At 40.2% G+C, this 23,186-nt stretch overlaps 1 protein-coding gene across 1 annotated transcript in view; it reads right to left on the bottom strand.

The window, feature by feature from the left end:
* The window catches only part of si:ch211-26b3.4 (connector enhancer of kinase suppressor of ras 2), a 438,839-nt gene that overhangs the window by 21,057 nt on the left and 394,596 nt on the right, over positions 1–23,186 (bottom strand). Inside the window, exons 18-19 of the mRNA XM_034181376.1 lie at positions 17,826–17,899; positions 17,621–17,692 (exon numbers count right to left, since the gene is read on the bottom strand). Coding sequence (XP_034037267.1) covers positions 17,621–17,692; positions 17,826–17,899 — 146 coding nt within the window. The remainder of the gene's footprint in view (positions 1–17,620; positions 17,693–17,825; positions 17,900–23,186) is intronic.

The following is a 23,186-nucleotide window of genomic DNA, read 5'->3' as shown; positions in this document are numbered from 1 at the left end:
GAACGTCCCATTTTCCTCAGGCTTTTAAAGAGAAAAGCATGTTCAACAGGTGCTGGCTTCATCCTTAAATAGGGGACACCTGATTCACACCTGTTTGTTCCACAAAATTGATGAACTCACTGACTGAATGTCACACTATTATTATTGTGAACACTCCCTTTTCTACTTTTTTTTTTTTACCAATAGCCCAATTTCATAGCCTTAAGAGTGTGCATGTCATGAATGCTTGGTCTTGTTGGATTTGTGAGAATCTACTGAATCTACTGGTACCTTGTTTCCCATGTGACAATAAGAAATATACTCAAAACCTGATTAATCTTTTTAGTCACATAGCATTACTGTTATTCTGAACACTACTGTACTAACAATTCTACACTCAGACAAAAACATCAGGATAACACCTTTGTTTTTGTTCCCATTTTTCATTGGTTGAAGTAAAAGATCAAAGTCCTTCTTTGCACACAGAATGCTTGTTCACATTTTGTTCAGAAATTTGTTAAGATTCACATTCGTGAGCATGGCTCCTTTGCCAAGATAATCCGTCCACATGGCCACTGTGGCATATCAAGATGTTTATTAAACAACATGATTATTACACATGAAGCTCTATAAGTGGTGATGCAACAGACAAAAGCTGCATAAGGCACAATTTCTCCAGTTACAGCAACAGGAACCTGTAACTGTTTCACGGTAGTCAGGGTTTCTTGGTGGCTTCCCTCACTAGTCTCCTTGCACAGTCACTCTCCAGACTGATTTATTATGCAGTACCATAGTATTTGTATTTATTAATGACTGATATAAAGGAAGCCCAAGAGAAAAACACAGTCTTACCAAGTTTATTTGTGTAATTTCAACATAAAATAAATAAAAAATCTTCTAAGTGGAAGACTCTTGGAATATCTTCATTTTCATTTGTGAGACAAAACAGCATTTCTGATCATCATGACAATTTTTAAGATGCTGCAATGCTTATAAAAGCTATAACACTTCCTAATATTCATAAAATATAGCTTTCAGTGAATTTCAAGACATCTTAACAAGTGAATTTTCACATGTTCCACTGGCAGATGTTTTTGCCTTCTTGTTTTCTTTTATTTCAGAAATAACTTAAAACAAGCTATTTCCAAGGTCAAATTTTTAAGACATATTTCCATAAACAAGTAATTATATCTTTCTGAAATGTGACTTGTCAAGTGATTTTGTATTATATTAAGTGCATAATTACAACCCCTGGCACAAATTATGGAATCACCGGCCTCGGAGGATGTTCATTCAGTTGTTTAATTTTGTAGAAAAAAAGCAGATCACAGACATGACACAAAACTAAAGTCATTTCAAATGGCAACTTTCTGGCTTTAAGAAACACTATAAGAAATCAAGAAAAAAGATTGTGGCAGTCAGTAACGGTTACTTTTTTAGACCAAGCAGAGGAAAATAATATGGAATCACTCAATTCTGAGGAAAAAATTATGGAATCACCCTGTAAATTTTCAACCCAAAACTAACACCTGCATCATATCAGATCTGCTTGTTAGTCTGCATCTAAAAAGGAGTGATCACACCTTGGAGAGCTGTTGCACCAAGTGGACTGACATGAACCATGGCTCCAACACGAGAGATGTCAATTGAAACAAAGGAGAGGATTATCAAACTCTTAAAAGAGGGTAAATCATCACGCAATGTTGCAAAAGATGTTGGTTGTTCACAGTCAGCTGTGTCTAAACTCTGGACCAAATACAAACAACATGGGAAGGTTGTTAAAGGCAAACATACTGGTAGACCAAGGAAGACATCAAAGCGTCAAGACAGAAAACTTAAAGCAATATGTCTCAAAAATTGAAAAATGCACAACAAAACAAATGAGGAACGAATGGGAGGAAACTGGAGTCAACGTCTGTGACCGAACTGTAAGAAACCGCCTAAAGGAAATGGGATTTACATGCAGAAAAGCTAAACAAAAGCCATTATTAACACCTAAACAGAAAAAAACAAGGTTACAATGGGCTAAGGAAAAGCAATCGTGGACTGTGGATGACTGGATGAAAGTCATATTCAGTGATGAATCTCGAATCTGCATTGGGCAAGGTGATGATGCTGGAACTTTGTTTGGTGCCGTTCCAATGAGATTTATAAAGATGACTGCCTGAGAGAACATGTAAATTTCCACAGTCATTGATGATATGGGGCTGCATGTCAGGTAAAGGCACTGGGGAGATGGCTGTCATTACATCATCAAGAAATGCACAAGTTTACGTTGATATTTTGGACAATTGAAAGGATGTTTGGGATGATGAAATCATTTTTCAAGATGATAATGCATCTTGCCATAGAGCAAAAACTGTGAAAACATTCCTTGCAAAAAGACACATAGGGTCAATGTCAATGAGCAGATCTGATTTGATGCAGGTGTTAGTTTGGGGGATGAAAATTTACAGGGTGATTCCATAATTTATTCCTCAGAATTGAGTGATTCCATATTTTTCCTCTGCTTGGTCTAAAAAAGTAACCGTTACTGACTGTCACAATCTTTTTTTCTTGATTTCTTATAGTGTTTCTTAAAGCCAGAAAGTTGCCATTTGAAATGACTTTAGTTTTGTGTCATGTCTGTGATCTGCTTTTTTTCTACAAAATTAAACAACTGAATGAACATCATCCGAGGCCGGTGATTCCATAATTTTTGCCAGGGGTTGTACATAGTTTGATGAGAAATTGGAAATTCAGAGTGGCCTTTTATTGTGGCCAGCCTGAGGCACACCTATGCAATAATCATGCTGTGTAATCAGCATCTTGATATGCCACACCTGTAAAGTGGATTGGATTATCTCGGCAAAGGAGAAGTGCTCACTAACACAGATTTAGACAGATTTCTGAACAATATTAGAGAGAAATAGGTCTTTTGTGTTTATAGAAAATATTTTAGATCTTTGAGTTCAGCTCCTGAAAAATAGGAGCAAAAACAAAAGTGTTGCATTTATATTTTGTTCAGTGTAAATAATAATAAAAAAACAAAATACGTTGAAATTCTGTTTCAAGGAGGGCCCCAAAATATTGTGCATGATTTATAAATTTGGCTTGAATAAACTTAGCAATATTGGCCCATCCTGTGGTGCATCAGTTTCCATCATGCAATGGAGCAAAGTTCACAGTTGTATGTATAATATTTATTATTCTGTGTTACACTTTGTGTTATTATCTGTGTTCTCCAAAATGTTTTGGTGGACATTAATGTGGGCTCCATGTGATTTGCAAACTCATGCAGTAATCCACCCTTGGTTCTGTTATTGATGGGATCCAAGTGTTCCTATATGTCTTCACAGCTGAATGCAGGCTTGTCGCAGACAAATGTCTCCGACATGCCTGGTGCGCCAACTTCGATATGGGGAACTGGCCTTTAAAACAGCATAATAAAACAGATAAAAACCAGATTAAAACAGATAATAACATGCACACATGCATGCATGTACACATGCACATACATACACAGGCACACATATGGTCCCATTCTCACCAGAGTAGGACCATATGTACACTGGTAGTGTTCATTTGACACTGTCAGTGTTAGTTTTACATTGGTAATTTTACTGTGTGTGATCCCTCTGTGCCTCTGTATATGACGCATGGTCACAGACGTACAGTCATGAAATAACATGAATGAAGCGTGTGCTCTCATTGGGCCTCAAGTATCTACGTTGCGTACGGCGATATTTGAGCGTATATGGGGTGTACGCCAAAATGGCTGCGCTACTTGGCATTTATCAATGTGGTCGTTGGCGTACGCTGCGCTGAAAATATACACCAGGTCGAGAGGTGGTGTAAATTATACACCAAAATGAACCAGCGCTGGAATCCACATAAAAATTAAGATGATCAACATGATAAACAGTGCCATTATACAAATCAATGCATATGTTACATAAATAACACTTTCCTGATTATACTACATAATAATCAATACAAATCCCGCTTTTGCGGGATTGTTATGGAGCACGATCCGTGGCTACAGCGCTGACTGCAAAGACAGCGCTGCACGCCCTTTTCTCCAGACTTCTAGCCTGGAGCCAGAGCAGCGCTGAGCTTAACTTTATGTGGTGTGATCGTTTTAGACAATGAAATTGATAATAACAACTGTAGTTCCGTCATTCCCTTAATTCACCCGTGCTGCAACCAGGTTTTGTCATCTCCATTCGGTTGTCACAATAAATCAATCAATCAATCAATTTTTTGATTGGTTAGACACCATGTTTCTAAGATTTGTGGGGCCAAGTACAATAACTTCAGTTTTATCTGAGTTTAAAAGCAGGAAATTAGAGGTCATCCATGTCTTTATGTCTGTAAGACAATCCTGCAGTTTAGCTAATTGGTGTGTGTCCTCTGGCTTCATGGATAGATAAAGCTGGGTATCATCTGCGTAACAATGAAAATTTAAGCAATACCGTCTAATAATACTGCCTAAGGGAAGCATGTATAAAGTAAATAAAATTGGTCCTAGCACAGAACCTTGTGGAACTCCATAATTAACTTTAGTCTGTGAAGAAGATTCCCCATTTACATGAACAAATTGTAATCTATTAGACAAATACGATTCAAACCACCGCAGCGCAGTGCCTTTAATACCTATGGCATGCTCTAATCTCTGTAATAAAATTTTATGGTCAACAGTATCAAAAGCAGCACTGAGGTCTAACAGAACAAGCACAGAGATGAGTCCACTGTCCGAGGCCATAAGAAGATCATTTGTAACCTTCACTAATGCTGTTTCTGTACTATGATGAATTCTAAAACCTGACTGAAACTCTTCAAATAGACCATTCCTCTGCAGATGATCAGTTAGCTGTTTTACAACTACCCTTTCAAGAATTTTTGAGAGAAAAGGAAGGTTGGAGATTGGCCTATAATTAGTTAAGATAGCTGGGTCAAGTGATGGCTTTTAAATAAAATAAATACAGAAATACATTTAAAAAATAAAGAAATCTGACAGATTAGGCGTGTCTTATTAACTGAGCGAGCAAATATTATTGACATGTGAAAAGAGAATACAGTGGTCCCTCGCTATAACGCCGTTCACCTGTCGTGGCCTCGCAGAGTATTTAGTCCAATTTTGCATGCCTTTTTTTTTTTCATAACTGTGTTTGTCACTCGGAAACACACACCTGCTGCAGCGAGATGTGAGTGGGAAAAGGCGCAGTGCCAGGACGCAGAGGCGCAATCTGTGACATACTGGTCAGTCACTAGTAATAATTTCTTATGTGTCCGACCTCGTTCGTTGATCGTTAAAATTAATTTGTTAGTTCTAAATGCCATCATAATTATTTATAGGAAAACTTTCTATTTTTATTTCTCAAACAAATGTTTGGGCCTGAAACAGTTTGGTATTATTTTCCTACTAAGGTTTGAACTTTGAGAGTGTTTACACACGAGAGAAAACTGAGAAAATGTTCATGCTTGATTGAGAAAGTGTATAAACTGTGTAGTGAGGGGTTTTACAGCTTTGAAACATCTATAATAATTGTAAAAAATAACACTGACTACGTCGCGGTTTCGCGTATTTCGGGCTATTTTTTAGAACATAACTCCAGCGATTAATGAGGGACCACTGTAACACTTTATTGATTATATACTCCAAAACAACTGATACGACGGCTGCTTTTGACACTCTATTGGCACGCGTCGTGATTGGTGAAGTTCTTTTTCATTGCCGTCTTCCTGGCTTCCATGCTGTAAAATGAGGGTGTGTCTGAAGTGGAGTCTGAATATTTATGGGTGTGTTTATTATAATTACGATCATTTCCACCCGCTGCATTTATCAAGATCAATCAATCAATCAATCAATTTTTTTATATAGCGCCAAATCACAACAAACAGTTGCCCCAAGGCGCTTTATATTGTAAGGCAAGGCCATACAATAATTATGTAAAACCCTAACGGTCAAAATGACCCCCTGTGAGCAAGCACTTGGCTACAGTGGGAAGGAAAAACTCCCTTTTAACAGGAAGAAACCTCCAGCAGAACCAGGCTCAGGGAGGGGCACTCTTCTGCTGGGACTGGTTGGGGCTGAGGGAGAGAACCAGGAAAAAGACATGCTGTGGAGGGGAGCAGAGATCGATCACTAATGATTAAATGCAGAGTGGTGCATACAGAGCAAAAAGAGAAAGAAACAGTGCATCATGGGAACCCCCCAGCAGTCTACGTCTATAGCAGCATAACTAAGGGATGGTTCAGGGTCACCTGATCCAGCCCTAACTATAAGCTTTAGCAAAAAGGAAACTTTTAAGCCTAATCTTAAAAGTAGAGAGGGTGTCTGTCTCCCTGATCTGAATTGGGAGCTGGTTCCACAGGAGAGGAGCCTGAAAGCTGAAGGCTCTGCCTCCCATTCTACTCTTACAAACCCTAGGAACTACAAGTAAGCCTGCAGTCTGAGAGCGAAGCGCTCTATTGGGGTGATATGGTACTACGAGGTCCCTAAGATAAGATGGGACCTGATTATTCAAAACCTTAGAAGTAAGAAGAAGAATTTTAAATTCTATTCTAGAATTAACAGGAAGCCAATGAAGAGAGGCCAATATGGGTGAGATATGCTCTCTCCTTCTAGTCCCCGTCAGTACTCTAGCTGCAGCATTTTGAATTAACTGAAGGCTTTTTAGGGAACTTTTAGGACAACCTGATAATAATGAATTACAATAGTCCAGCCTAGAGGAAATAAATGCATGAATTAGTTTTTCAGCATCACTCTGAGACAAGACCTTTCTGATTTTAGAGATATTGCGTAAATGCAAAAAAGCAGTCCTACATATTTGTTTAATATGCGCTTTGAATGACATATCCTGATCAAAAATGACTCCAAGATTTCTCACAGTATTACTAGAGGTCAGGGTAATGCCATCCACAGTAAGGATCTGGTTAGACACCATGTTTCTAAGATTTGTGGGGCCAAGTACAATAACTCCAGTTTTATCTGAGTTTAAAAGCAGGAAATTAGAGGTCATCCATGTCTTTATGTCTGTAAGACAATCCTGCAGTTTAGCTAATTGGTGTGTGTCCTCTGGCTTCATGGATAGATAAGCTGGGTATCATCTGCGTAACAATGAAAATTTAAGCAATACCGTCTAATAATACTGCCTAAGGGAAGCATGTATAAAGTGAATAAAATTGGTCCTAGCACAGAACCTTGTGGAACTCCATAATTAACTTTAGTCTGTGAAGAAGATTCCCCATTTACATGAACAAATTGTAATCTATTAGACAAATATGATTCAAACCACCGCAGCGCAGTGCCTTTAATACCTATGGCATGCTCTAATCTCTGTAATAAAATTTTATGGTCAACAGTATCAAAAGCAGCACTGAGGTCTAACAGAACAAGCACAGAGATGAGTCCACTGTCCGAGGCCATAAGAAGATCATTTGTAACCTTCACTAATGCTGTTTCTGTACTATGATGAATTCTAAAACCTGACTGAAACTCTTCAAATAGACCATTCCTCTGCAGATGATCAGTTAGCTGTTTTACAACTACCCTTTCAAGAATTTTTGAGAGAAAAGGAAGGTTGGAGATTGGCCTATAATTAGCTAAGATAGCTGGGTCAAGTGATGGCTTTTTAAGTAATGGTTTAATTACTGCCACCTTAAAAGCCTGTGGTACATAGCCAACTAACAAAGATAGATTGATCATATTTAAGATCGAAGCATTAAATAATGGTAGGGCTTCCTTGAGCAGCCTGGTAGGAATGGGGTCTAATAAACATGTTGATGGTTTGGATGAAGTAACTAATGAAAATAACTCAGACAGAACAATCGGAGAGAAAGAGTCTAACCAAATACCGGCATCACTGAAAGCAGCCAAAGATAACGATACGTCTTTGGGATGGTTATGAGTAATTTTTTCTCTAATAGTTAAAATTTTGTTAGCAAAGAAAGTCATGAAGTCATTACTAGTTAAAGTTAATGGAATACTCAGCTCAATAGAGCTCTGACTCTTTGTCAGCCTGGCTACAGTGCTGAAAAGAAACTTGGGGTTGTTCTTATTTTCTTCAATTAGTGATGAGTAGAAAGATGTCCTAGCTTTACGGAGGGCTTTTTTATAGAGCAACAGACTCTTTTTCCAGGCTAAGTGAAGATCTTCTAAGTTAGTGAGACGCCATTTCCTCTCCAACTTACGGGTTATCTGCTTTAAGCTACGAGTTTGTGAGTTATACCACGGAGTCAGGCACTTCTGATTTAAAGCTCCCTTTTTTAGAGGAGCTACAGCATCCAAAGTTGTCTTCAATGAGGATGTAAAACTATTGACGAGATACTCTATCTCACTTACAGAGTTTAGGTAGCTACTCTGCACTGTGTTGGTATATGGCATTAGAGAACATAAAGAAGGAATCATATCCTTAAACCTAGTTACAGCGCTTTCTGAAAGACTTCTAGTGTAATGAAACTTATTCCCCACTGCTGGGTAGTCCATCAGAGTAAATGTAAATGTTATTAAGAAATGATCAGACAGAAGGGAGTTTTCAGGGAATACTGTTAAGTCTTCTATTTCCATACCATAAGTCAGAACAAGATCTAAGATATGATTAAAGTGGTGGGTGGACTCATTTACTTTTTGAGCAAAGCCAATAGAGTCTAATAATAGATTAAATGCAGTGTTGAGGCTGTCATTCTCAGCATCTGTGTGGATGTTAAAATCGCCCACTATAATTATCTTATCTGAGCTAAGCACTAAGTCAGACAAAAGGTCTGAAAATTCACAGAGAAACTCACAGTAACGACCAGGTGGACGATAGACAATAACAAATAAAACTGGTTTTTGGGACTTCCAATTTGGATGGACAAGACTAAGAGTCAAGCTTTCAAATGAATTAAAGCTCTGTCTGGGTTTTTGATTAATTAATAAGCTGGAATGGAAGATTGCTGCTAATCCTCCGCCCCGGCCCGTGCTACGAGCATTCTGACAGTTAGTGTGACTCGGGGGTGTTGACTCATTTAAACTAACATATTCATCCTGCTGTAACCAGGTTTCTGTAAGGCAGAATAAATCAATATGTTGATCAATTATTATATCATTTACCAACAGGGACTTAGAAGAGAGAGACCTAATGTTTAATAGACCACATTTAACTGTTTTAGTCTGTGGTGCAGTTGAAGGTGCTATATTATTTTTTCTTTTTGAATTTTTATGCTTAAATAGATTTTTGCTGGTTATTGGTAGTCTGGGAGCAGGCACCGTCTCTACGGGGATGGGGTAATGAGGGGATGGCAGGGGGAGAGAAGCTGCAGAGAGGTGTGTAAGACTACAACTCTGCTTCCTGGTCCCAACCCTGGATAGTCACGGTTTGGAGGATTTAAGAAAATTGGCCAGATTTCTAGAAATGAGAGCTGCTCCATCCAAAGTGGGATGGATGCCGTCTCTCCTAACAAGACCAGGTTTTCCCCAGAAGCTTTGCCAATTATCTATGAAGCCCACCTCATTTTTTGGACACCACTCAGACAGCCAGCAATTCAAGGAGAACATGCGGCTAAACATGTCACTCCCGGTCCGATTGGGGAGGGGCCCAGAGAAAACTACAGAGTCCGACATTGTTTTTGCAAAGTTACACACCGATTTAATGTTAATTTTAGTGACCTCCGATTGGCGTAACCGGGTGTCATTACTGCCGACGTGAATTACAATCTTACCAAATTTACGCTTAGCCTTAGCCAGCAGTTTCAAATTTCCTTCAATGTCGCCTGCTCTGGCCCCCGGAAGACAATTGACTATGGTTGCTGGTGTCGCTAACTTCACATTTTGCAAAACAGAGTCGCCAATAACCAGAGTTTGATCCTCGGCGGGTGTGTCGTCGAGTGGGGAAAAACGGTTAGAGATGTGAACGGGTTGGCGGTGTACACAGGGCTTCTGTTTAGAACTACGCTTCCTCCTCACAGTCACCCAGTCAGCCTGCTTTCCCGGCTGCTCGGGATCTGCCAGGGGGTAACTAACGGCGGCTAAGCTACCTTGGTCCGCACCGACTACAGGGGCCTGGCTAGCTGTAGAATTTTCCACGGCAGGCGTACGCCAGAAATGGGCAGGTGCGCACTGCTTGATACATGTCACGGCGACTTTGGTGTATTTCAAGTTTACGCTGTGAATTTACGCCACAAGTGCGCAACATTGATACATGAGGCCCATTATGTCTAGCCGGGTATATAAGTAATTACTGCAATCACCGGACACTGATAGATTAGATATTGGTGGATAATTAGTGAAAATCACTGGGTTGATATAAATAGTAAATAAAAGGGGACCCAATACAGAACCCTGTGGTTAAATATCCCTGATTAAATAAAAAAATAAATGCCACTCGTGGGATGCGTCCTGCAATTTACAAAAGCTTCAATTAACAGACAAGAAACTTTACCACTGCACTACAATCACTGTCTTACAACAGGAGCGTAAAATGCCGAAAATCAACAAGGAGATAAATGCATTTTTTTCAAAAAAGAGAAATTAGACGATGTAGATGAAGAGGAAGTTTTTGTCATCTTTAATGACATCAAAAAAAGTGCTGTAATAACTAACAAAATGGCATTTGTTACAGCGTATTTTTGGTGATACTGAAAGTGGCGTGTTTGTTGCACTGTTGGCTTGTCATAGTCGTGCAGTGCACAGCTCACAGGACATGCATTTTCTGTCAGACAGACATGACATTCAGATCGCCTGCTGCGTGTCCACATGATCTGATGGTCCATTTCACCTGGGACAGCCTGTTAATGTGCGCGCTGTGCGTGTGCTCCAGCCCATCGCAAAAGCAATATATGTCTTATGTATTTCCAAATGACAACAGCAAGCACACACACGCACATCACAGTGGACAGTTGTACTGTTATGTCTGTCAAAACACGGTACGTGTTCTACAGCTGTGACGTCCAGGTCCAGAGATCTCAACAGCTGCTGCTGTTGGCAGCCAGCCATGCCCCCTGTCCGTTCAGTGCAAAGACCAAAGTGTCACTCTTTGTTTCTGTGTTATGTGATCTTTTTTGTTGTTGTTTTGGCATGTAATTATGTATGTAGTTATTGTAGTAATTATTTGTATACCTATCCTGGCTGTGGTCTCTGTGTTTTTAATGTGACATGTCGTGTGTACTGAGCCGTCATTTGCAGCTGTCAGTGAATCTCTCTGGCCAGCGATCAGCTGAGTGGTGCCTTGCTGTGCAGTGTGCGCTCTGGCCATCTGTACATACATAGCATGTCATGCAAGTATGCCCCCCCCCTTCCCCTGCATGCCACATGTGTTGCGGGGGAGAAAACCATGCACGCCATGTATTGCCGGGGGGGGGGGTGACACACATGCATACCACATGTGTTGTAGGGGGGACTGGGGGGCACAACACATGCATGATACACATGCATGGCACATGTGTGTTGGTAACTCCACAGTTGTGGGGCCACAAATTCCACATCCAGCTCAAAGGTGATCGTCTGCTCACTATTTTCATGCTGACGGCGTGAATGGACACACATTTTCAAAGTGTCCAGCGAGCATTGTTGGATGTTCATGTGTGTCATCTGGAATTTGGCCGACACCTGCCACGAGAGGGATCGAATGGGCTCTCATAGGGCACACTCTGTCTTTCAGCTGCTGGTGTGCGTGAATAGTTGTAGCGAGTTGTCGGTGTACGAGGTGTTAGAGGCGGCTCTGATTTTTCACGACTGGCATGCAATTCCTCCTTCATACGTTAGTCGGCTTCAATCATGTTATGTGTGAAGGGGCCCTTAGGTTTGCTGCTTATCTGGGTCTGGATCACGGTGACAGTTGACCAAGCAGTTCATCCCACACTTCCGTATCTTCAACCAAGTCCTCTAACACTTCTTGGGTGATCCCAAGGCATTCCAAAGACAGCTAGGAAATATATTCTCTTCAGCTTGTCCTGTGTCTTCTCTACGGCCACTTCCCAGTTCAATCTACCTGGAAGATCTCCCGAGGGAGATGACCAGGGGTCATCCTCAACAAATGCCCAAACCACCTCAGCTGACTCCTTTCGATGTGAAGAAACAGCAGCTCTACTCTGAGTCCATCTTGGCTTTGGAACCTTCTCACCCTATCCTTGAGCGTAAGCCCAGATACCCAACGGGGGAATCTAATTTCTCCCGCTTGTATCCACCACCTTGCCCTCTCAATCATTACCCAACGTTCATGACTATAGGTGAGGATAGGAGCATAAATTAACTGGAAAATCAAGCAGCTCTCCTTCTGGCTCAGCTCTTTCTTTGAATGAATGAATGAATGAAAACTGTTTATTTCGAACATTTGATACAACAACAATTACAAGATAGATCAGTAAAGACAACAACAAAAAAGTTCCTACTGTGTACCCAACATGTCCGAAAAGGGGTAGGGTGAAGCATCAGCTTATTTATCCCTACCCCTTCTTCCCCACAACCAGTAATACCCTTTGCCACATATACACATAGATTCCTACACACCTAAACCGATATCAATATATATATATATGTATATATATATATATGTATATATATATATATATATATATATATATATATGTATATATATATATATATATATATATATGTATATATATATACACACACATATACATATACATACACACATCAACATACATATACATATACATACACATACATACACATATACATACACATATATACACATATACATATATACATATATATACACATATACATACACAAACATAAATATACACCTACACATACCTACTTACATACAAAATACTATATATTTACAAGCCGAAGCAAAAAAAAAAAACACCCTAACCCTCATTACCCTTCCTCCTCCCTATACCTAGAAAAAAACATATTTTTGTACCGCTGTTTGAACTGGTTCATGCTTGGACATTGCTTGAGCCCCACTCCCAATCTGTTCCACATCCTCACCCCACAGACAGAAATACAGAAACCTTTTAATGTTGTTCGTGCCCACTGATGCTTTAAATTAAATTTCCCCCTCAGACTGTAATCCCCTGATCTGTTAAAAAACATATTTTTAATATTTGCTGGAAGTAAATTGTTTATTGCTTTATACACAATTTGTACTGTTTGAAAATGAACCAAGTCAGTGAATTTTAAGATTTTGGATTGTAAAAATAGTGGATTTGTATGATCTCTATAGCCAGTATTATGAATAATTCTTATAGCTCTTTTCTGCATTACTGATAGTGATTGTGTTGTACCTTTATAAGTATTACCCCATACCTCTGCACAGTACTGTAAATATGGTAAAACCAGTGAGCAGTAAAGAATGCGGAGTGAGTTGTGGTCCAGAATATGTTTCGCTTTGTTTAGAACTGAAATGCTTCTTGACAGTTTACTTTGTATGTTTTATATGAGTCTTCCAGTTTATCTTATCATCTATTATCACCCCCAGAAACTTATTTTCATGTACCCTTTCAATATCTACCCCCTCGACTTGTAATTGAACCTGTATGTCTGTATTACAATAGCCAAATAACATGTATTTTGTTTTACTTAAGTTTAATGATAATTTGTTTCTGTCAAACCATATTTTCAATTTTCCCATTTCTATACTGATCCTCCTCAGTAACTCCTGCAAATCTCCCCCTGAACAAAAATGCTTGTGTCATCTGCAAATAATACTAATTTTAATATTTTGGAAACATTGACAATATCATTTATATAAATTAGAAACAGTTTTGGACCCAATACTGACCCCTGTGGGACGCCACAAGCATTGTCCAAGCATGATGATGTATATTCCCCCAACTTCACAAACTGTTTTCTGTTACTTAAGTAGCTTCTCACCCAGTGCAACACCAACCCCCTAATCCCATACTGTTCAAGTTTATTGATTAATATGTCATGATTGATTGTATCAAAAGCCTTTTTAAGGTCTATAAATATTCCAACTGAATGTAATTTGTGGTCTATGGCATTGTAATCTCCTCAACTGATTCTATTAATGCAAGTGATGTTGAACTATGTGCTCTGAATCCATATTGACTATCAGTAAGTAATTTATGTTTATTTATGAATTTGTCTAATCTATTATTGAATAACATTTCTAATAATTTGGAAAATTGTGAAAGCAAAGAAACAGGTCTATAATTTGTGAAGTGGTGTCTATCCCCAGTCTTATACAGCGGCACAACCTTAGCTATTTTCATTTGATTGGGAAATTTACCGGTTTGAAATGATAAGTTATAGATGTATGTTAATGGTTCTACAATCCATTCAATGACCTGTTTTACCACCACCATATCAATTTCATTTAAATCGGTAGATGTTTTATATTTACAATTATTCACAATGTCTATAATTTCTTTTCCATCCACTGCTGTGAGGAACATTGAACAGGGATTTCTTTCTATGAGATTATTATCCCAATCCTCAGGTTGGGAATCGGGAATTTTTTCTGCCAAGCTTGGTCCAATATTTACAAAAAAATTATTAAAACCGTTGACTACCTCATCCTTATTTTCCTTGTTGACATTATTATCAATGAAATACTGAGGGTAACTCTGTTTTTTATTACCATTTTTGATAATGCTATTTAATATATCCCATATTCCTTTAATATTGTTTTGTTATTATATAATATGTTACTATAATATTCCTTCCTACATACCCGTATAATATTAGTTAATCTATTTTTGTATTTCTTATATCTATTTTCTGCCTCTTTAGTCTTTAGTTTTATGAATTCTCTATACAGTGTATTTTTCTTATTACATGCATTTCATAACCCTTTCGTCATCCATGGTCGAGCTTGGATTTTTTGTTTTCTGTAGTCTTGTTTAATTGGACAATTTTTATCATATAATGATGTAAATATTTGTAAAAAAAAGTTTCATATGCACTATCAACATCACTTTCACTGTATACCTTTTCCCAGTTTTGCTCCTGTAAATCCTTCTTTAGTGTGTTCATGTTTTCCTCTGTCCGCACTCGCCTGTATTTTATTTTCTCCTCTGGCTGATTCCGCCGATGGTTTCTATTATAAACGATGAAAACTGGTAGATGATCACTAATGTCATTGATTAATAATCCACTCACAGTGTTATTCTCAATATCATTGCTGAATATATTATCAATTAAGGTAGAACTATGGGATGTAATTCTGCTTGGCCTGGTGATTTTTGGATATAAACTCATACTGTACATTATACTGATAAATTCATCTGTTATTTTATGCTTATTTGGATTGAGCAGATCAATATTTAAGTCACCACAAATGAACACAGTTTTTTGATTAGTTTTTGAGAACATTTTTCCCATACAGTCAGTGAATGTTTCAATACTAGATCCTGGTGCTCTATATATACAGCTGACTAATACATTTTTGCTTTTTTCTTCACATATTTCAATAGTTATACATTCTAATAAGTTATCAATCACAGTTGTCATATTGTCTACTATTTTATAATCCATGTTCTTATCCACATACACAGCCACTCCTCCTCCACTCTTATTCTTTCTGTTTACACAATTAAATTCATATCCATCCAGTTCAAAATCCATTCCTTTATCTTCATTGATCCATGTTTCTGATATAGCAATTATGTTAAATATTTTTTTAAACTGACTTAAATATTCTTTACTGTTGTTAAAGTTTGCATATAGACTTCTGCTGTTGAAATGGATTATTGATAATTTGTTATCCGTTCTAATGATCCGATTAAACTGTTCATCTGTATAATAGCAACAACTGTCATTGATATTTGAGAAGAAATTATTGTCCGGGTCTATATCGTGCTCCAAGTCCAGTACATTGTGGTCTGTGTATTTAAATGTTCTCAGTTCTACTTTTCCATGATCAGCAATCCTTTGAGTTATATCCTTCTTGTCTCCAGATGTAGATGATGTAGTAGATGAATAGGTTCCTCTGGTCTGTGTCATGGTGTTGTGATGTGTTTGTGTCCTCATACCTTATTGGTCATATTTGTCCAGATCCTCGATGTTCCTGATTACCATAACCTTCGCTTGTTCTGGTGTTCCATTCAATTTGATAAATGTTTTGCAGTTGGATGTCCATGTCTGTTGAATTTTTCCCTGCTTTTTTAAGAAACGAGCTTTCCTGGCGATGTCTGCGTTTCTTTTGGTCAGATGTTCATTGATGAATACGTTTGTTCCTTTGAGTTTCCGTCCCTGTTTTAACAATGCCATTTTATGTTTTCTATTGACAAACCTCATTATAACTGCTCGCTTGTCTCCATCCTCTCTCCTGGGCAGGGGGTGGCACGCTTCAATGTTATTACAGTCCATTTGAATACCTTTAGATTGCAGGAAGTCAGCCACCTGTTGTTCCACTGAGCTGGCCTCCTGCTCGTTGGCCTCCCCTCCGCTGTCTTCTGACACCGCCCGTGCGTAGGATCGAGGTTTAATATGAATTCCTGTAATAATAACGTCGTTCATCCTTGTGTACTGTTCCAACTCCGCAACACGGTTCTCCAGGTACACCAGACGCCGGTCTTTCTCGGCATTCTGGATCCGGAGAGCCTTCACTTCTTCCACCAGCTCCATAATGGATTTCTGCTGCATTTTAACCACAGAGATTTCCTCAGACAAAAAGTCCAGGGACTTCTTGATATCGTCTCCCTCCTCCGCCGTCAGTGCCTTCTTCGGACCCATGGTCAGATAACTCCGTGCTGGCGCCTCGGGCTTCAGGTGGAGCCGCGCCGGTGGATGTGCGCTGACGCCTCGGGCTTCAGGTGGAGCCGCGCCGGTGGATGTGCGCTGACGCCTCGGGCCTCGGTAAAGCCGCGCCGGTGGAACTGCGCTGACGACTCGGGCTTCAGGTGGAGCCGCGCCGGTGGATGTGCGCTGACGCCTCGGGCTTCAGGTGGAGCCGCGCCGGTGGATGTGCGCTGACACCTCGGGAGACAGTCCAGGGTCCGGTTTTGGATTGTCGGTTTGGGCGTAATGATCAGTCCTATTGGTTGTTATGGCTCTTGTAGCTGTAGTTCTGTCTAAGTGGCCTTTTCCAGTTACTAGGATCCTCAACACTAAAGACCTGGTCAGACCGAATAATAAAGCAATGAATAATGAGCCACGTACATGATGTTCTTTACCATGATGATCCGGTACAGTGTCCACAGGACCTCAGATGCAGCCCCAATACGTCTGTCTGTCTCACTCTACATCTAATCCATACTCATGAACAAGACGCTGAGACACTTCAACTCTTGGGGGAATAACTCTTCTCTGACCCCGACTCATAAATCAGACTGTAAAAACACATAACATGCGTGCTAACACTGTTGTCCCATTTGCACCTCTAAATTGAGTGTGAAAGTCAAACAGCTTGATAAATTACTATCAATTATTTCAACGTCATTCAGGAGAGGTGTGGATAATCAGAGCCCATCAGGCTGCAGTTCTGTGAATATCGCTGCACACATGGACGCACTCGCACGCACACACACGAACACACACACAGTTCCTTATTTAACAACAGAGCGTCATGTTCATACCTTATTCATGAACTGGGTTGTGTTGGCAAGCTGTTTCTTTGTGTAAACCCGCTTTACTCATTTAAAATATTCATGAAAGAACACGTGACGCCTCTTCTGACTCTTGTCCGTATTATGAAACAAACACAAAGAGTTACACACAATCACACACCCACACACATCCGCTCACCTGTTCATTTCCTCCAGACAATCCGTTGCAAAGAAGAAGCTCTTGATTTTGGGATGACAAGCTTTGAAGGCACTGCAGTCAGCCAGAGAGAAGAAGGCTGATTAGTGTTTGTGCATATGCACAGCAGATTTGCATGAGCTCACGTTGTGTGGGGAGTGCAAATGTGCTTGATTAGTAATCTCAGTGACAAGTGAGGGACACTCACAATTTCCTCCTGCACTCTATGGCTCGGTCTATTCTGAACTCAGGGAGGCTGATGAAGCCCTCAGCCTTCTCATCCTGCAGCCATAGACAGATCATCACCACCAAACACAACAAAACACCACACGTAAGCTCACATGTCTAATGTTACAATTTGATTTGGGATAGTCGTCAGCAACAGGAGAAAAAACGTGTTTAATTTCAGAATACAAGTTCTGTTGGTACTATTATTGAGTAAACTAAAATTTAACGTGTCTAAGTTTAAAATGACAATTGTCCATTTGACAAACATACTGTATGATCACCTTTTAATGTACGAGCGATAATTTTTCATTTATATGTGTACACGGAATCAGGTAGAGTTACACGTTCCTTTATCACCAGAGTAAAGAAAGGAAAGGAATTCCGACGAGGGGCTGGACGACTCCTCCCACAAGGAGTGCTCACAGGCGAATGACGTCACCGACAGGCGTGGAAAAACTCATGCATGCGCACAAGGGTTCAAGCATGTCTGACGTAAAAACATATGAATGAAATCCATATAGTTTTTGAAAAAAATAAAAAGGACCTATACTTTATTGACAGCCCTCGTAGATTATTAATCTTTGTCTGCATAGTTACACCAAGGATCAGCTCTGAGTCCTTTCTTGTTTGCAGTGGTTATGGACAGGTTGATGGATGAGATCAGACAGGAGTCCCCATGGACTATGATGTTTGCAGATGACATTGTGATCTGTAGTGAGAGTAGAGAGCAAGTTGAGTCTAGTCTGGAGAGGTGGAGATATGCTTTGGAAAGAAGGGGAATGAAAGTCAGTAGAAGCAAGAATGAGTACATGTGTGTGAATGAGCGGGAGCCCAGTGGAATAGTGCAGTTACAAGGAGTAGAAGTGGTGAAAGTAGATGAGTTTAAATATTTGGGGTCAACTGTTCAAAGTAATGGAGAGTGTGGTAGAGAGGTGAAGAAGAGAGTGCAGGCAGGGTGGAGTGGGTGGAGAAAGGTGGCAGGAGTGATTTGTGACCGAAGAATATTAGCAAGAGTGAAGGGGAAAGTTTACAAGACAGTAGTTAGACCAGCTATGTTGTATGGTTTAGAGACGGTGGCACTAACAAAAAGACAGGAGGCAGAGCTGGAGGTGGCAGAGCTGAAGATGATGAGATTCTCTTTGGGAGTAACAAGAATGGACAAGATTATGAATGAACATATCAGAGGGACAGCTCAGGTGGGACGGTTTGGAGACAAAGTCAGAGAGGCGCGATTGAGATGGTTTGGACATGTGCAGAAGAGGGACCCAGGGTATATAGGGAGAAGGATGCTGAGGATGGAGCCATCAGGCAGGAGGGAACAGCCGAAAGACAAAGAAGAAGAAGATTCTTTGTCTGTTGTCTTTATGGAAACATGCACTGCAATGGAATCATACAAATGTATGAGAATTGTATTCATTAAAAAAAGGCATACTTTCTATCATTCACTTGAGGGGATTTATTGAAATTTCAGCGAGATTTCAAATAGACGAAACAGGATGAAGTGTAGAAATTGAAAGCTGAAATTAATGGAAACTGTATTTAAAGTATTCAGTAAAGATACCTTAATAATAATAATAACAATAATAATGATAACAATAAAAACAAATACATGCACACAACACCTTAAAACATTACATTAATAATCACATCAGCATGAATTAATAAAAAAATAGTAAATTAAAATAAAACTGTACCATGTACTAAATGTATGTAGCAGTCTTAAGGTGAGCTTTAAGTTTCAGTTTAAAAGATTCAAGAGAATCACAGTTCCTGATGTCAGCAAGCAATTATTCTACAACGTAGGAGCACGGTAAGCAAAGGCTCTACATCCTGCCGACTTCCTCCTGCAGAGTAAACCTGTATCCCTGCACTGCAGGGCATGTGATGGAACATCAAGCTTAAAATGTTTAGTCAGGTAAGCAGGCATACACCCATTCAGTTCGGTCATTAATAAAACCTTAAAATGTGCTGTTGCAGTTACAGGAAGCCACTGGAGGGAGGAGAAACTCGAGTGAAGTGAATGTACTTATTTGGAGGCTTTAGAACACTAGCTGCTACATGGCTCTTGATAAATTGAGTGATCTGAATACAACTGTCAATGGTTCAAAGAAATTAACAAAAAAGGTGTATAAATAAAACAGAAACAGAAAAGAGGACACTCTGTTTTTACACTGAGAAGATGATGGATGACTCTGTCACCAGGCTGCACAACTTTGATGGTGTTTGATGCTGGGGTTTAAAAATGATCACTTTTGCTTGCTTTCTTACTTGCTGCAGGAACAAGAACAAACCAGATGATTTCTCCTCAGCAATGGTAATACAGTATGTGGGCAGGGATTAATTATTAGGAATAGCATTAGTAGGACCTGAGGTCAGGTGTGGTGGCCAAGTGGTTAAGTGTGCTTGGTTCCACAGTGGAGAAGGTTCCTGGTTCAAGGCCACCCCTGCCATATTCTCCATGTAATGTGGAGTTGTATCAGGAAGGGTTTCCAGTGTAAAACTTGTGCCAAATCAACATGGATCGGCTGTGGTGACCCTGAGTGAACCAAGGCAGAAGCCAAAAGGACCTACATTAATAGGAATTAATTATATTAGTATGACATTAGTGACTGACAAAGTGAGGAACCTTGGGGTGATTTTTGATCCCATGCTGCCCTATGACCTACACATCTACACACCAGGACTGCTTTCTTCCACCTTTGTAACGTAGCGAAGATTCATCCCATGCTGTCTATGGCTGACAGAGAGACTCTGATTCATGCAGTTGTTTCTTCTACACTGGACTACTATAATGTTCTATTCTCTGGCTTACCACAGTCCAGCATTAGGGGTCCCCAATTGGTTCAAAGTGCTGCTACTAGAATTTTAACAAAAAGCAAAAAGTTTGTCCACATCACACTGATTTTGGCCTCTCTTCATTGGCTTCCTGTCTTAGTGAGGTCTGATTTGAAGGTACTGTTACTAATGTGTAAAATTATTCACAGACTAGCACATCCCTACTTTGCTGACCTAATTATACATTGTGTCCTTAAAGACCCGGTCACACGGCACTTAACGAAGGGCAACAAAGCCCAAATGAAACAAGAAATCTGTACTTGACTTTCGTTGGCATCGTTTAACCTTCGCACAGCTTCGTTCCTGCAGCTGGCGCTTCGTCAGGATTTTTAAACTGTTGAAAAATTTGAACAAATGCCAGCGAAAACCTGAATTCATCTGTATTTTATTTTGCTGTCGTTCTTGATGATTTCTTATTGTTTGCTTAGTTTTTGTAATGTTAGCGTTTAGTTCGACTTCGTTCAACCAGCTGAGCATTTTCATACAGTGCAGAAGCCGGTTTGTGAGCGTTGCTGTGGAGGAGAGATGCAGCTCCTCCGCGGGTGGTGCTGGTGTGTGGTGTGAGGCTTCTGCCGCTGTGTGTGATGGGGCAAGTGCGGCTGCTATCATGCTGTGGTGCTGGCTGGCCAGGAGAGAGAGACAGCGCTATCGCTCTCTCTCTCACTCTCAATTCTGAAATAAGAATCTTTAAATTTGCTTGTGAGTTTAAATGGGATTATTTCTACTTTTTTTGGGGGGGGGGCACAGAAGGACTCTAAACTTTGCGATCTGATGTTCCCAGTCCTGAACAAGGAAGCAGTTTGTCCCACTGTACATGATCTGGAAATATGAGTACTGTTTGCTTTACTGTTTTGAGAATGGAGCGCATTTCTGCAATGCAAATAAAAAAATTGGCGTATTTGGAGTGTGTATTATTTTGGAGGAGTATTTTATTTAGCGTGTTGGTAGTGTGGTGCTTCAGTTTTTTTTTTAATTGGAGAAAGACGGAGTGTGCAGTGCATCATCAGAGTCTGAAGCAGACAGTGAGGATTCTGATGATGGAGATGATCCCTCTTTTGTTCTGGACGAGCAACCAGAGCAGGTGGATCCATCAACGTGCGCACAGATCTCCACAGTGGGTCGGATCGTGCACTTCTCTTTGCAGCTTTTCCAGGATTCAGGCACTACAGAGCTCTATCCCAGTACCAAGTCTTGGAATGCAGAGCAGGATGCAGACATACACTGCTCCAGCGCTGGCTCTAGGTGCGTTTCGTTTAAAGCGTCGAGATCAACGTTAGCTTCGATTTTGTTTTGTTCCTCTTTTCTTCCTTTTGCGCTCTTGATTCACCGGCTATTTGGTGATGGGAAAAGTAGAACACTCATTCGTCCACCTTTTATTGACGATTTGTGACTTTTTTACTTTTTTCCTTCTTCAGGAATCATCATATACCGTGTGACCAGGGCATAACATTAATAAAAAGTCTGCAGGCCACAGAGCCTTGTCTTATTGTGTGTCTGTTTTGTGGAATGATCTCCCTACGGGGATAAAATAGTAAGATTCCATAGAGACATTCAAATCCAGACTAAAGACACACCTGTTCTCCCTCTCATATGACTAGCATACTAGCAATTTCTTGCTGGTGAACTCATACCTTAGGCGCAGTTATTTCTGGCCAACTGATTCTGCTCTTTTTCTCCCTGTCCGAGGCACGGATGAGACCTCCTGCGGATGACAGCTATGCACTCCAGGGTGCTGAACTGACCACAAGATGCCGTGGCTAAAGCTGATACAGCGGCCCATGGACCACCTTGCTGAGGCTGACCTCTCTGAGCCACTACAGTTTGCTTTTAGAATACAATCTTCCATGAAGACAGCTTTTATGACAGTGAAACTGACAAGGCGATGGATGGATGCTGGCCCTGCACCCTAGCGCACCGGATGTATCTCATGACACCCTGCCTGTGGTGTCAATGGGCCTCATGTATCAATGTGCGTACGGCGATATTTGAGTGTATATGGGGTGTACGCCAAAACGGCTGCGCCACTTGGCATTTATCAATGTGGTCATTGGCGTACACTGCGCTGAAAATATACACCAGGTCGAGAGGTGGTGTAAATTATACGCCAAAATGAACCAGCACTGGAATCCACATAAAAATGAAAATGATTGGCGTGATAAACAGTGCTATTATACAAATCAATCAATCAATCAATCAATTTTTTTATATAGCGCCAAATCACAACAAACAGTTGCCCCAAGGCGCTTTATATTGTAAGGCAAGGCCATACAATAATTATGTAAAACCCCAACGGTCAAAACGACCCCCTGTGAGCAAGCACTTGGCTACAGTGGGAAGGAAAAACTCCCTTTTAACAGGAAGAAACCTCCAGCAGAACCAGGCTCAGGGAGGGGCAGTCTTCTGCTGGGACTGGTTGGGGCTGAGGGAGAGAACCAGGAAAAAGACATGCTGTGGAGGGGAGCAGAGATCGATCACTAATGATTAAATGCAGAGTGGTGCATACAGA

The sequence above is a fragment of the Thalassophryne amazonica genome, chromosome 11 (assembly GCF_902500255.1).
Source record: "Thalassophryne amazonica chromosome 11, fThaAma1.1, whole genome shotgun sequence".
NCBI classification, from domain to species: domain Eukaryota; kingdom Metazoa; phylum Chordata; class Actinopteri; order Batrachoidiformes; family Batrachoididae; genus Thalassophryne; species Thalassophryne amazonica.
Note: the sequence above shows the minus strand (reverse complement) of the source record. Positions and strands in the feature narration are given on the sequence as shown.